Genomic DNA, 13,537 nt, shown 5'->3' on the forward strand with positions numbered 1-13,537 from the left:
GAGAACTGCCTGCTACTACCTTCTGGCATACATGGGACTCAAAAGAATCAATGCTTAGGGATGCATGAAAATCCAACATGTCATTTGTCACTGTGCATAAGTCCACTGTCTCAAGTGCAAGGCAAGGCTGCTAATACCTGCAACACTGGTGTGTTCTCCAAGGAATAAAACCAAATACTAGTAACTTCATCCATGTTGAATATTTATGTAAAGTCCTTTGAAAAAATACTATATTTGAGGATAAGGTAATACCCAAGTAAAAGGCTTGACCTAACAAGCAGTGCACAGCAAAGTGGTGCAGAAATAAGAATCCAGGATTCCTGAGAGTCAAGGAAAGTTCTGGAAATATGCCTGCAGTTAGGGCTTTGTTGAAACACCTGACCTGCATGGCAGTTGCTTGAACTACCTACCCCAAGCACATGGAGTAATTGGTATCAGGAAGGCAGTGAACCTGCCCCCTCAAATATTGCTAACTTGTTAGTAATCCTCTGTAGCGTGAGGAGAGCAACATTCAGAGGGTTCAAAGACTTTTTTAAGTACATACATCTGTGGGAGGACATAGACATTGTTCAGTTGCTTGAGAACAGTCTGTAACTAATCTAAAATGAAGCAAATCAGCATTACAGGAGTACTATATTGAAATGTATCAGTACACAAAATGCATGAAGGTAGTCCAGCTATTAGGAAATAAGACAACAAAGCATTGAAAGCCAATGTTTGCTGATTTTGTTGCTGTAGTTTTAAACTGTGATGTGCTCTCAAGTCTTCTGAAAACACCCTGATTAGGGATATTGATGTTGTTTGTTTCTTTTTTCCCCCTGTAAATTAAAGGCTACATTTCTGGAAAACATCTTTAGAACTATAATCCAAACAAACTATCTTGTCTGAAAACTCACTATTTTTCTAACCAAACATATTAAAATATTACTCTCAGTATACATGACAAGATCTTGAAGGTGTGTACTGCATTCAAACAAATAAGGCAATATTTGGCCAGAAAAATAATAGTTTTCCATAGTCTTAAACAAAATAAAAGTCCTTTGTAATCGAAGTGCTCTGGGGAAGGAGGAAGATGGTGGTTAGAATTTTTCTGTGTTAAGCCCTACAATGTTTAACTTAGAAGTAAATGAAACAAAATTGTGAGCGTGGTTATGTGTTATCAAAACTACGCTTCAAGCAGCTGAATAAAGGCTGCATGTCATGTGGCTTTCCTCTGAGAGTCTTACTGGCTATGCTTGCTCTTTCACTCTTGCTTGCAAAATGCTATCTTGTCGAGAAGTGGAGTGGAAAAAAATCTCTATTACTCTTACTTAGCAGGCTTCAGCTACAGAGGTACAAATTGGGCCTATGAGACTGACACAAGATCCAATTCAGGTAAGATGTTCTCTGTTTTTTGATACAATCAATTCAGTGCTAATGGGTGAAAAAATTAAGGCATAACCCTCTTGGTATGCATAATGTTTTCATTTTACTTCTGCAGGGACTGTGAGTTGGATAATTGGTGTTTCAGTTTGTCTGAGTGCTTGAGAAGAGACCTGTGGGTAAATTAACGTGGTAAAGAAGGTGCTCACATTGCCATTAACATCAAATTGTTTATTTTGTGTCCTGTCAGTAGGAGTGTGCCTGTGCACCAGCAAGGAAAACAACTGCTTCTGAATGTCAGAACTGCTGAGTTCTGATTTGCCACAGCAGAAAGCAGTATGATACAGGTTAGGCACCAGGCAAGTTTTTCTGGGTTTTGTGCAGCAGAAAAAAGAACTGTGCTTTTACAGGTCACAGATGCAAGAAGTCACATGTGTTCCAACAAGAGCATTGAATTTTTTTTCATAAGCAGCAGCTCTACCCATGCTCACTACTGTTTCTGTAAAATTTGTACCTCTGCCTGTAAACAGAGGGATGCCAAAAATATTATTTTTAACATATAGTGTAACCTTTAATAGTGCTTCTGTGAAGCAGTTGGAAGTAACTTTTTATCTTGGTCAGTTAACTGCAAATTGCAGAGAGATTTAGCAGCCACTCTTTCTATGTTTATTTTTATTCTTGCCATGCTTGCCTACAAGTAGAAAAGCCTAGACATGGAAGACATGCTATGCTGTTCCTGAGGCCATAAAGCCTTACATTTTTCTTTATGTATTAAATATGATAATAATAAGTATAATTCAGTCTTAACAGCAGTAGACCAATCTTCATTTTAGCAAGTACACTGAACATAAATATGTGGAACTTCTTATGGAAAAATGCTGAGTAGACTGTGATAATCTGCAGTAAGATGCTCAAGATAATACTCAAATAAGAGTACTCATTGTCTATGGCAACATTTTACTTTATTCGTAGAAATTGGATTTGCAAAAATATACTATCTGTATTTGCTGTTATTGTGCAGTTTAATCATGTAATAGTTCATGTGAGAAGTGAAATTGTTCTGGAAACTTTCTTGATATTCATCTTTGTATTTTGTTAGCTGTGGGTGTTATTTTGTCCCTTTATTAGTGAAGCAACAAATTGTGGTGCTACAGAAATTACAGAAATCACAGAATGGCCAGGGTTGGAAGGGACCTCAAGGATCATGAATCTCCAACCCCCCTGCCACATGCAGGGTCATCAACCTCCATATCTAACACTAGACCAGGCTGCCCAGGGCCCCATCCAGCCTGACCTTGAACACCTCAGGGATGGGGCATCCACAACCTCTCTGGGCAGCCTGTTCCAGCACCTCACCACTCTTTTGATAAAGAACTTCTCCTGATATCCAACCTAAATCTTCCCTCCTTCAACTTAAAACCATTTCCCCTTGTCCTGTTGTTACTTACCCTTTCAAAGAGTTGACTTCCCTCCTGTTCATAGGCTTTCTTTAGGTACTGAAAAGCTGAAATCAGGCCTTAAGTAAAACTTGTATCTGAAGAGTGTTTTGTAAAAACTATGACACACTCTAAATTAATTGCACTAAAAGAAAAATACATTCTGTAAACTCAGTTCCCTTATGGAACAAGTGACGTGACCTCAGCTTATTTGACAAGGATGGCACATACCTATTCATTTGAATAATGTGTGCTAATCTTTTATTCTGTCTTGATGATTGAGGTATGTATTTCTCTGTGACATGCAAAGAGCTACCAACTATCCCATTTTAAATATCTTTATGTGGTGCTTAATCATGTTCTTAATTGTCTAATAAGATAATACACTTTATTAAAACAATTGTCACCAGGGCTTTTCTTAGCAGTGTTCACTGTATGCTTGTGCATGTTTTGAACTGTTGTTTGGCACCAGACCTATGCCAGCTGGCAAATGGGTTGTGTTTTCCTGTCTGGGAGGTGACCTTTGTTATGGCTATGACTTGCCATAAACCATTTAATAGATTTCACCTCAGATTTTATGACCATCTGTGTTAGAGGACAAATCTGTTTTGGTTTGTACCAGCTTTTACCCTCCAAATGCCCTCCCAGCATGCAGCTTATGTGTCTGACCCAATTTTGTACCAGCGCTTACAAATTGCCTTATTTTGGTTGTGAGACCTTAGAAATGACTGAGAAAAATGTACATACATAGGTCACTCTGAAAGTAATGCCTCCTGTTGGTTTCCATGGAAAATAAAACAAAGAGCACAATAACACTATTTGATAGAGCAAATTCTAAGCTACAAAACACTATTTTTCATGGACATTCACCACCATTGGTTGTGCATTTTAATTGAAAAAGAGCCTGCAGGCTGCAATTGTGCACTGGTGCACTTCATACACCAGTGAAAGTGACCCACTGTTTCACAGTTGCTGTGGTGGCTTTGTTGGTAGGAAAATGTTGACTACGCAGTTCATCCTTTACCAGCTTTACCAACAGCAGTCAGAAAGCACCAAATCTGGACTCTACAGTAGATGCAGTAGGACAGTCCAGCCAAAGTGTCAGTGTGCTCCATGGTCTTCATGTATGGGGCCTGGCATTATTGTGTTGCAAGAGAAAGGTTGTCTTCTTCTCTGGCATTACTCTGGAAGTTCAGATTTCTGCTTAGACAGCATTTTGATGTAGCAGTCAGAGTTGATGGTTTGTCTGGGTTCCAGGAAATCCAAAAGTATCACCCCTTTTCTATTCCAAAAGACAGTGCACATCACTTTACTTGCTGAGGGCTATGTCTTGAACTTTTTCTGCAGTGGGGAATTCCCATGTTGCTACTCCATGGACTGCCATTTTGACCCTGTCTTGTAGTGGTAACACCACATCTCATCACCAGTAATGATGCAGTCCAAGAGACTGTCACCTTCAGCCTTGTATTGATTCAGTAGGTCCTGAAAAAACTTGCATATGATGTTTGTTCTTTTCCTGTGTGAGCATTAGTGGAGCCTACCTGGCACAAACTTAGCCATATTCTAACATTGCCACCGTTGTTTCCAACACACTGAAGCTGATATTCAGCTCTCTGCACAGTTCCCAGGTCAGAATCTGCCAGTTCACACAGATAAGCTGATCAAAATGCTCTTCATTTTGTGGTGTGAATGCTGTGCATGGCTGTCCAAAACATGGCTTGCCTTTCATGTCACTGTCACCACTGCTGAAACACACCCCTCACTGCCTCACTGTGCCCAAATCCACCTTTCAATCTCCTTATATGCTCAGCAAGCATCAATGGATGTCAGTGGGTCAATAAATGTCGGTTTTTTTCTGCATGGAAGAATTCAGTGACTCGCCTTTGTTTCATACACACTTGAACGTCAGTAAAGTTTTGTCAGAGTGCCCCTCTGCTGCCATCTGTCACATGGCAGCGAAATGGAAAGGAATACTGGCAGGAAGGTTCGACCTCTACTGCCGTAGCACCAACATCTGCTTCTGATGTCATGGAACAACATCATAAAATAGGGGCATTACATTCAGAGCAGCCTCATTATAAATGTGCTGCTTCCCCCAGCAACATGAAAGAAAGATGTGTTAAAGTCTAGTGCATATAAAAAAGAAATATGGTACTCATTTGCAGAACTAGGGCTGACAGATGTTTGTATATGGGACCTCCTATAGGATTTTTAAGTCAGTGCCCTATGTGATTTAAAGATTAGGAGAAAACAGGCTCAGTGATTGTCAGGAAAAAATCAGTGGATGTGATCAGGAACTTCTGTTGGGTTTAATGCTTTTGATAGAGAAGATAATTCCATAGTGGCCTAAGAGTTGACTTGCATCAAATGCCTTCACATGAAATCAAATGGATTGAATGGGAATCTTTTCAGCTGATGATTAATGAGAGCTTAGCTTCTGAGATCAGACTATAGGTAGAAACTTGTTATCAACTAGTGGGGACAACGTTGCAAAACAGGAAACCAATTTACATCTGCAACCTTAATAATTGTTAAAGAAAGGGCAGAGACAGAAGGTCAGACTATGTTATGTTTCAACATACAATCTGAATGTCTTTTAAAGCAATGACTAATGGAAAAACTCTTGTTCTGTTATCTTTATGTCGTATTAGAGTGAAACCATGTATGAGCTGTAGTTTCCCTAATGACCAATGAGTTAACAGTTCGGAGTGGGAAGGAGTGGAAGGTGAGGAAGGCACAGAAATTATAGTAATTACCACTCCTAAAGCTTTTATTGGCATTTGAGTTGAAGTTTGCCATCATCTCCTCACAGAATTTCATATACTGGAAGTGAATGTGGTTGTTTCCTGCAGTTACTGTGGTGCTTTTCTGCACTCATGGCTTTAATGCACAAACTGAAATGCTTTATTTTTTCCCATAGTCCCTGTCTTCTATATTAATAACTGCATTTCTTTCTTGTTTGGTCTAAGCAAATACCTCTTGCTTCCTTCCAGAGAACTGCTGTAGAGTTTGTCTGCCACCTGTCATCATTTGCTCACTTTGTTTTACTGCCTAATCCTGTCCCCCCTTCAAATACTGCATTTTCTCCCCTCTATGACAGTCATTGGTCATCATCACTTTCACAGTGTTGATGCTGGACTCCATGTCTGTTCTGATCACGATGATCTTCCCTCTTGAGCAGCAGCCAAAGTGTTGATGATGCCCAGCACCTAATTGTTTGTCCTGCCCATTTAAGGTTTCACACAGTATCCCCCTGGCTATATTAAAGACACTATTAAAATAATTTCACTAGGATACCACAGGGGCATAAAAAAGATTTGGATATCATGTTTTATGACTTCTTAAGTTCTATTTCTGATTTCCTCATTGTTTCCTTCTGGTGTATATGCACCTGTGCTCACTGGGCTGTATTTTGAGATTTTCAAAGCAGATCTCTGTCCGTTTTCTGTATTTGCATGATAAACTGGGAACAAGACATGCAGTAGCTGTGCAAAACAAATTCAGAAAAATGTGGTAGGAGTTCCAGTAGATTACAAAAAAAAAAAAAATCTCAGCAGGAGAAGTCTATAGTATTCCTATATCAAAGCAGCACTGGATAAAAAAGGTCTATTCACAGCAAGGCTAACAAACCATATACCAAAACAGATAAATGTTTTCCATCAAGAAATACAGATTAAATTCAATTTCCTGTCATACTATCAGTCTGATTTACACAGATTGCTGTATTTTCATTTTGATTTTGGGAGCATTAGCTTGCAACTAACTTGCATAGTTCAAGTTTTGCTGTGTTTTCATTCTTTACAGTAAGCTTCATACAAATTTTAATGAGCAGACATGGTAGTAATGCTTTAATGGTACCTTTTAAAGTTAATATTCTCTGAACGATTCACACACTGATATTTAGTTTCCAGTGGGGGATCAGGTGGTTTAACTAAACTCCAGTATTTTGCATCTGGAAAATGGCTGAATTTTGCAGTCCTGTATTTCCAAATAGGAAATGTTGAGAGAAGAAAGATATCAAAACATGTTCAACAAAAAAACCTGTTCTCCAGCAGCAGCTGGAGCCAGACAGGATTGAATCGGAGTAGCTACTTTACCAGAGCATATGCAAAGGTCTGCAGCAGAACCATGTAACTGCTTTTGAATGTTTGATTGGAAAAGATTGTGGATTAGGTAGAGTGACAGTTGCTACCTTGGATGTGAGTGACAGTAACCCAGCGTATCCTTAGTAATAAATTAAAACTCTCAGATGAATAAGTTCCAAACATATAATTTTTTACTACTTTTTAATGAAATCTTGAATGATAGTCCTGCCTCAGTAACAGTAATGGTTCTGCTAATTGTTTAGAATTCACCATTCCAGATGCTCAGAATAAAAGAAAGGGTATAGTCGTACTGTCTGGCTTCTAGGCTGATGGTGTTGAATTTCATGTCATGATATCACAGACATACAACATCACAGATGAAAGGTTATTAACCTTCCTTGTATGCATTTTTGGAAAATTTTGCTCAGATTGTTTCAGTGAAGTTGGGGGTTACTTTTGTTTGTAAAATGAACAGGATTTTGCTTTATATATAGATTACCCTCAGTCTTCTGCCTTTTTGTGCAATGTGAATACCTATAGTTGAACTTTTGACTTCTTAAAGCCTTTCTTTTTCACAGCAGTTTTTCATTAATTTGATGTTTTTATTAATCTGTCACATGGAGTGACATGGTTAGTGATCAGCTGCGATGTCTGAATCATTATTTTCCTACTACCCAACCCTGTCCATACCTGTTTGTCTATTGTTCTTTTCTGTTTTGAAAGAAAAAGGCAGTTACATTTGAGGAAGTTCCTTACAATTTGAAATGTGTGTAACTCCAACAACCTGAAAATGGGAATGATGTTTGAACATCTACTCGCTGAGTCTGGCAGCTGTTTAGATAGGCATCTGTGTGTCAAAACTGCCTGAATAGTCATAGTGTTCCTGAAGCCATGATGCTCTAAGAACAAGCACAGCAAGGTAACCTGTCACCTGCCAACATGCTTACATCCAGAACAATCACAGCTTATTCAAAAGCAGTAAGTATCAGTTTTACATAGTTGATAACCACTCTATTAATTAAGTTATCCACTGTGACAGCTCTTTTACCATCCGTAGTCCAATATTTCCACTTGATCTTTCAAATAGTAGAAGTGGTTGTTAAGACTTTTGCCATGTGGTTAGCAAAAACTATTCTGTATGTTTAAACTGATGATGTTGCTCTGTATGCTCTGCAGGTCTTGCTGATCTTCGCAAAAGAAGACAACCAAAGTGACGGCTTCTGGTGGGCCTGTGACAGAGCTGGTTACGGATGCAACATTGCCCGGACTCCAGAATCAGCACTTGAATGTTTCCTTGAGAAGCACCAGGAAATAATTGTTATAGATCACAGGAACTCCAGATATTTTGATGCAGAAGATATCTGCAGGTAACTAAGGGGCCTTATGCTATTCTTGAATTCTGGAATATGTTATACAAAATCCATACTCTTGATTATAAGAAAAAAAAAAAAAAAGAAGAAGAAGAAGAATGCACAAATTGGAAATTTGGACATTGAGGATAAGAGGTTTTCTTCCCACTTTAAGAGGAGTAGAATTTGAAAAATAAGCTTTTGGCCAGGGTGACATTTGACCTGTAGAATTCTCTCTTCAAATCATGGGCATTATTCAGAGCATAAGCCACAGCTGTTGTGCAATCACTCTGTGCTTTCTGTATCTGCTTCTCCCTGAGTCTCCTTTCCTGAGTTAGTGCTATAAAAAGATTTTAAGTTGCAAGGCTTGAAACTAATGCTATTGTTTGTCCACTACGTCAGGCACATGTCAGTGAGAGCTCTTCACAAAAGTTCACATTACTCTTCTGTACATGTGGAAATGGAAAATCACTTTTACCATGCAGCATGCTACATTTCTCAGTCCTGCATGAATTGAAATTTCTGTTGTTTATGACAAATATTTTGAAGTTCACATATTTAAGGTTATGGAAGTGTTTCTGGAAGAAGTACACATGTATATGACAACTCTTTATTCAGGAGAGAGTGACATGTTTGAAAAAAGTATATATTTCACTGGTGAAAGATAGAGTGTTCTTGGTTGTGTTTTTTTTTCAGTTTCTCAGTAACATAAAGTGGTGATATTTTGTTAACCATGGCGGTCGTAGTCCTTTATAGAGAAGTGTATTTGCTATACTTTCTTTTCTTACCTGTGTGCCCCAAGAACACTTTGTACACTTCAAAGAAAACTTTACAGTATGTAAAAGGACAGCTGTGAAGGTGGGAGAAGGTGGTGGAGATTCTTGTTTAATTGAGTTTTGAACTAGCAGATACTGAGAGTGCATTGTATAGACATTGCATCTTGTCAACCCCTGTGTTCAGGGCAGCCTGCCCTGCCCTTACCTAGGTAAGAAGGACAAACTTTTACTAGGTTTGAAGAGCATTTGGAGCTGTTGTCTCTGTACTGCTCTGTATTGTAGATGGCAGATTCTGAGGAGGCTGATACCAAAAGAAATTGAATGTCTAAGTGAGGACCGCTTGGTCGAGTTTTCATAACTCGTTGGACTCTTCCAGTACTGTTTTTCATTTATATTGCCTGTGAAGACATTGTGTGTAACACTGAGAAAGCATGTGGTGTAACTGAGAAAATGTTGTTTTCTTAGGTCTATTCGTGCCACAAAGCCATCAGAACACACTGTAATACTTGCTGTGGTTCCACGCACGTACGTTTTACTCTGTGTTGTGAAATATTTTTGTTTTATTCTGTGAGAATGAAATATAAAAATTAGCTAATAATAGAAGCTATCTCATAGATAAGATATAAACTCATAAGTTTAAAAACTTAAAGAATTAGTTTAATGTTAGTTATTTTTACCTGAAATGGTTAAGTGATGTATATGGCCTATGTAAGTATTCAATTACTTCCATTCATATAGACTAATATATCACCTTGACTTCAGATAATTGTTATGAGGTGGCTTGTGTACTGAAAAAAAAAATAGACACTGATACATTTGTTTTTAAAATGAAAGAATAGAAAGCTGTTTATTGTGTTGTAAAGGAAATAGATCAGATAACATGCTGTCGTTATTAGGTAACCAGTAATGGAGTGGTTCTTATTTCTGATGGTACTAAACTTGGTATTGTATTGTCCTGAATTCCTTATTGAGTAATTCATACTCAATGCATTCTTACTGACTTAAATACATCTTTTATCAAATATCTTAGAAAAAGAGTGGTTTCCCATCATTATTAATACTTCTACATATTGCTAAATCCATTCTAATTTTGTTAATTTCCTGGTTCAATTAAAACATTTGCAAATTGAGTTGACAGGAGAACTTTTCCTGCCAAGATTAGAAAATAGATTAACAAGACCTTATAGCTTGTTTCACATTTCACTTAATAGCATTATTTTAGTTTCTTTCTTGTAGGATATCATCAGATATCCTTTGTTTTGTTAAACTATCTGTCTATTTATTTATTGGAACATCCCTGTTTGTCTGTGAAGAGAAGAGGGACCTCTGTGCAAAACCCATCAAATTTGCTGTAGAAATTATTTTCTGGCCGAAGTAACAGCTGCAAGTATATATTAAAGCCTGTATCATCTTTGACAGGCACTCAGAAGATCAACTTCTGTAATATCATGATTTGATGTGTGTATTTTATGCAAGAACATTCATAGTACATTATATTTGGATAACTGCTGAATTCGTGCCATCTAGTTCCTGCATATTGTGTGACCAGCATTTTGTCTTGCAGATCTGCTGATCAAGAAGAGAATTCTGTTCTTCCCCTTCTTAATGCAGGCTTTGATAGGGTATGTCTTCTTTCATATATTATGTATTTAATAAAGTAACTGTGATTGCTCTGTAAATTAGGGGCACTTCAACTTACTCACATTTAAATCCTTCACGTAAACTATATGTTTGCTTCTGTCAAAAATGTATTTATGAGATAGTAGTCATAGATGATTTCTTGTTTTCAGAAATGTATTGGAAAAACATATGAGATAAGAGGATCTGTGATTCAGGTAGTCCTTCCAGATTAAGCAGGGATATGGCTGTTCTCTCAGGTAACAGCAGTAGGACAAATGGGCTTCAATTTGCACCAGCAGAGGTTTGGGTGGGATATTAGGAAAAATTTCTTTTCAGAAATAGTGGTGAAATACTGGAACAGGCTGCCCAGGGGGGAGTTGGAGTCGCTGTCCCTGGTGATCTTTAAAGAAAGGGTAGATAGAGTACTAAGGAGTATGGTTTAGTGAACAGAATTGATGGTAGTTGGATGGTTGTACTGGATGATCTTAAAGACCTTTTCCAGCCTTAATGATTCTATGATTAAATCCATGTGGTCTGTACAGATGCTGAGTGGATTTTGTTTATGAGTGCATTTAAAAATCAAAGGCATGGCACCCTAATTAATGTGTGCCTAGTCATCTAGACATGTTTGTGTGCATACTAGGAATCTTTTCTGAATGGAGTACCAGCCTAGTCCTGCTCTTGCTGAATTGAAAAAGGATGATGTTTTGTTTTCTTTTTTTTCAGTGAGGTTTGAATTGAGTTGTTACCTTGTGTGAACCGTTTCTATTCAGAACATTATAAGCTGTCCTATACAAGAAACCAGAGGAGGAAATAATTGTTTATTGCTGTTTCTTAATATGTTTTTGTAGTGGAGAGCAGTGATTTCTCGGTTCTGAAAGTCTAGCTTCATTTACTTACCATCTTCTAGCCTTTGTTTGAGTGGCTTTGGGTGGTCATTAATGTTTCCTAATGTAACATAAAGCATCTGTAATATTAAAGCTAGCTCTTCATAAGAAAGTTAATCAATAGGAGCTCATCAGTAGGCTCTGTAGTTAGGGGGGAATAAATGTATATATTTAGAAGAATTATCCCAGTCAGAACATTATCCTATTGGTTCATACTGAGTCCAGAATCTGAGCTAATTCATGCTAAGCCTGAGTTTCTTCGCCAAAAGAATATGCACCTGTGTCACCACTGTGGAACATCGCCAGAAAGAGGTAATAGATCTTGCCTTCTTGCAAATATATGTATACATTTTTTTTTTATTTTTATAAAACAAAAAGATACAAAAACCCCAAATAAACACCTTCTCCAAGTAGAGGGACAGCACATCCAGGGATCTTTTCCTCAACGTTGTAATAAAATTGATTTTTGAAAAATCCCATCTGCTCAAATTACAGCTTTATCTTCCCTAACTTTATTTTTATACTCCACCTATTCCAGTAGTTTATTTTGCATTATCACTATTCAGTGTATCAGCATTTGTCATACTAGTTCCCATTCTTCCTCCTTAGCTTGACAAAACTTAATTGTAATTGTTCTGTTTTATGATACCTGTCCTTTAAGTGCAACTCCAAGTTGATTAATAAAGTGTCTGATTCTGTAACCAATTAGTCTGTTACTTTTTTCTAGAATTTTATAGACAAAACTTCAATTTCTACATGGGATTCAGAGCTGAAGATTCCCTAGAGCTCCTTTAATATTTGGGGGGGAATACACCTACAAATACATCAGCCTTAATGTCTTTTTTCTTCTATGAAAAGTAACAGTTATAGAAATATTTAATATCTTAAACGGAGAAGTGAAGTAGGCCCATGGTAAGTTAGTTTTAAATTTGGGCTAAAGCCGTTGGTTCCCAAATCACATTTTTTCATAAAAGGGAGAAGCAAACATTCCTCAGACAAAGCTCTTTGTCCTTGACAGATCTGGCTGCTGGCTCTTGACTCAGCATGCAGCTGTACTCTGAAAAACTAATGATGTCACAGAGTATTTTCTGTGAAAAGCAGAATCTACAGATGTATTTACAAATCACTGATGTAAATCCTCACAGCAGAAGTTTACTAGTGAGCAGTAAACTTGAACTGAAGTCAGAGAATGTGGTAATACTTTTGTGATGAATGTGAAGTTTCTCATTGCAGCTGGACCAAGCACAATACCTCTCTGCTAACTGCTTCTGCATAACAAACAGAGGACATTCTTTCCATCTGGAGCATATAAAAGAGTCTTGTTAACAACTGTCAAATTTTACTTTTCTGCACTTTTGAATTCAAAAGTGACAGCTCACTGACATTACTTATGAATTAAAGTTACCACAGTGTGTGAGTTTCAGCTACAATACTTACTTGAAAACAGATGAAATGCCAAATGTCATTAAATTTATTTTAATTTTTAGCATGGATATTTTATGTCTTTAAGGTATTCTGTTCCTGTTCTGAATTAAGGCGTAGGTGTTCCTAATGAAACATCCAAATGCTACTGATCTTACTTGAGACTGTTGGGTTTTTTTTTAGATTATCTAACTGAATACCTAGAACCTAGTGGCAAAGCTGACAGTTGTGGTTTCAGCATATTTTTATACTCACTTTGTATTTAGCTAGCAATACTGTCATAGTGACTAGAGAATCATTCCCATGGAATAGATGATTGCTTAACACAAAAGGCGCAATGACAGCATTTCTACAGAATCCCAGAATAGCTGAGGTGGCAGGGACCTTTGGGTCCATCTGGCCCAACCGCTGCCCAAGCAGGACACCTAGAGCGGATTACCCATGTCAAAGTGGCTTTTGCACATCTCCAAGAAGGAGACTCACAGCCTTTTTGGGCAACTTGTGCCAGTGCTCAGCCACTCACACAGCAGAGAATCATAAAATCATTTAGGTTGGAAAAGATCCTTGTGATCATCAAGTCCAGCTATCATCCTGACATTG

The 13,537-nt window shown here is 37.7% G+C and overlaps 1 protein-coding gene across 6 annotated transcripts in view; it reads left to right on the forward strand.

Moving 5' to 3' along the window:
- The window catches only part of PDE8B (phosphodiesterase 8B), a 79,549-nt gene that overhangs the window by 34,388 nt on the left and 31,624 nt on the right, over window positions 1-13,537 (forward strand). For 4 of the 6 annotated variants that reach the window (XM_090132693.1, XM_090132697.1, XM_090132696.1 and 1 more), the window contains 4 exons: window positions 1,315-1,374; window positions 8,060-8,250; window positions 9,474-9,533; window positions 10,573-10,630. In XM_090132693.1, coding sequence (XP_089988819.1) covers window positions 1,315-1,374; window positions 8,060-8,250; window positions 9,474-9,533; window positions 10,573-10,630 — 369 coding nt within the window. The remainder of the gene's footprint in view (window positions 1-1,314; window positions 1,375-8,059; window positions 8,251-9,473; window positions 9,534-10,572; window positions 10,631-13,537) is intronic. The other 2 variants (XM_090132694.1, XM_031610151.2) reach the window with 1 other exon arrangement.

This window comes from Phasianus colchicus, chromosome Z, assembly GCF_987193195.1.
Source record: "Phasianus colchicus chromosome Z, bPhaCol1.hap1.1, whole genome shotgun sequence".
Lineage (NCBI taxonomy): Eukaryota > Metazoa > Chordata > Aves > Galliformes > Phasianidae > Phasianus > Phasianus colchicus.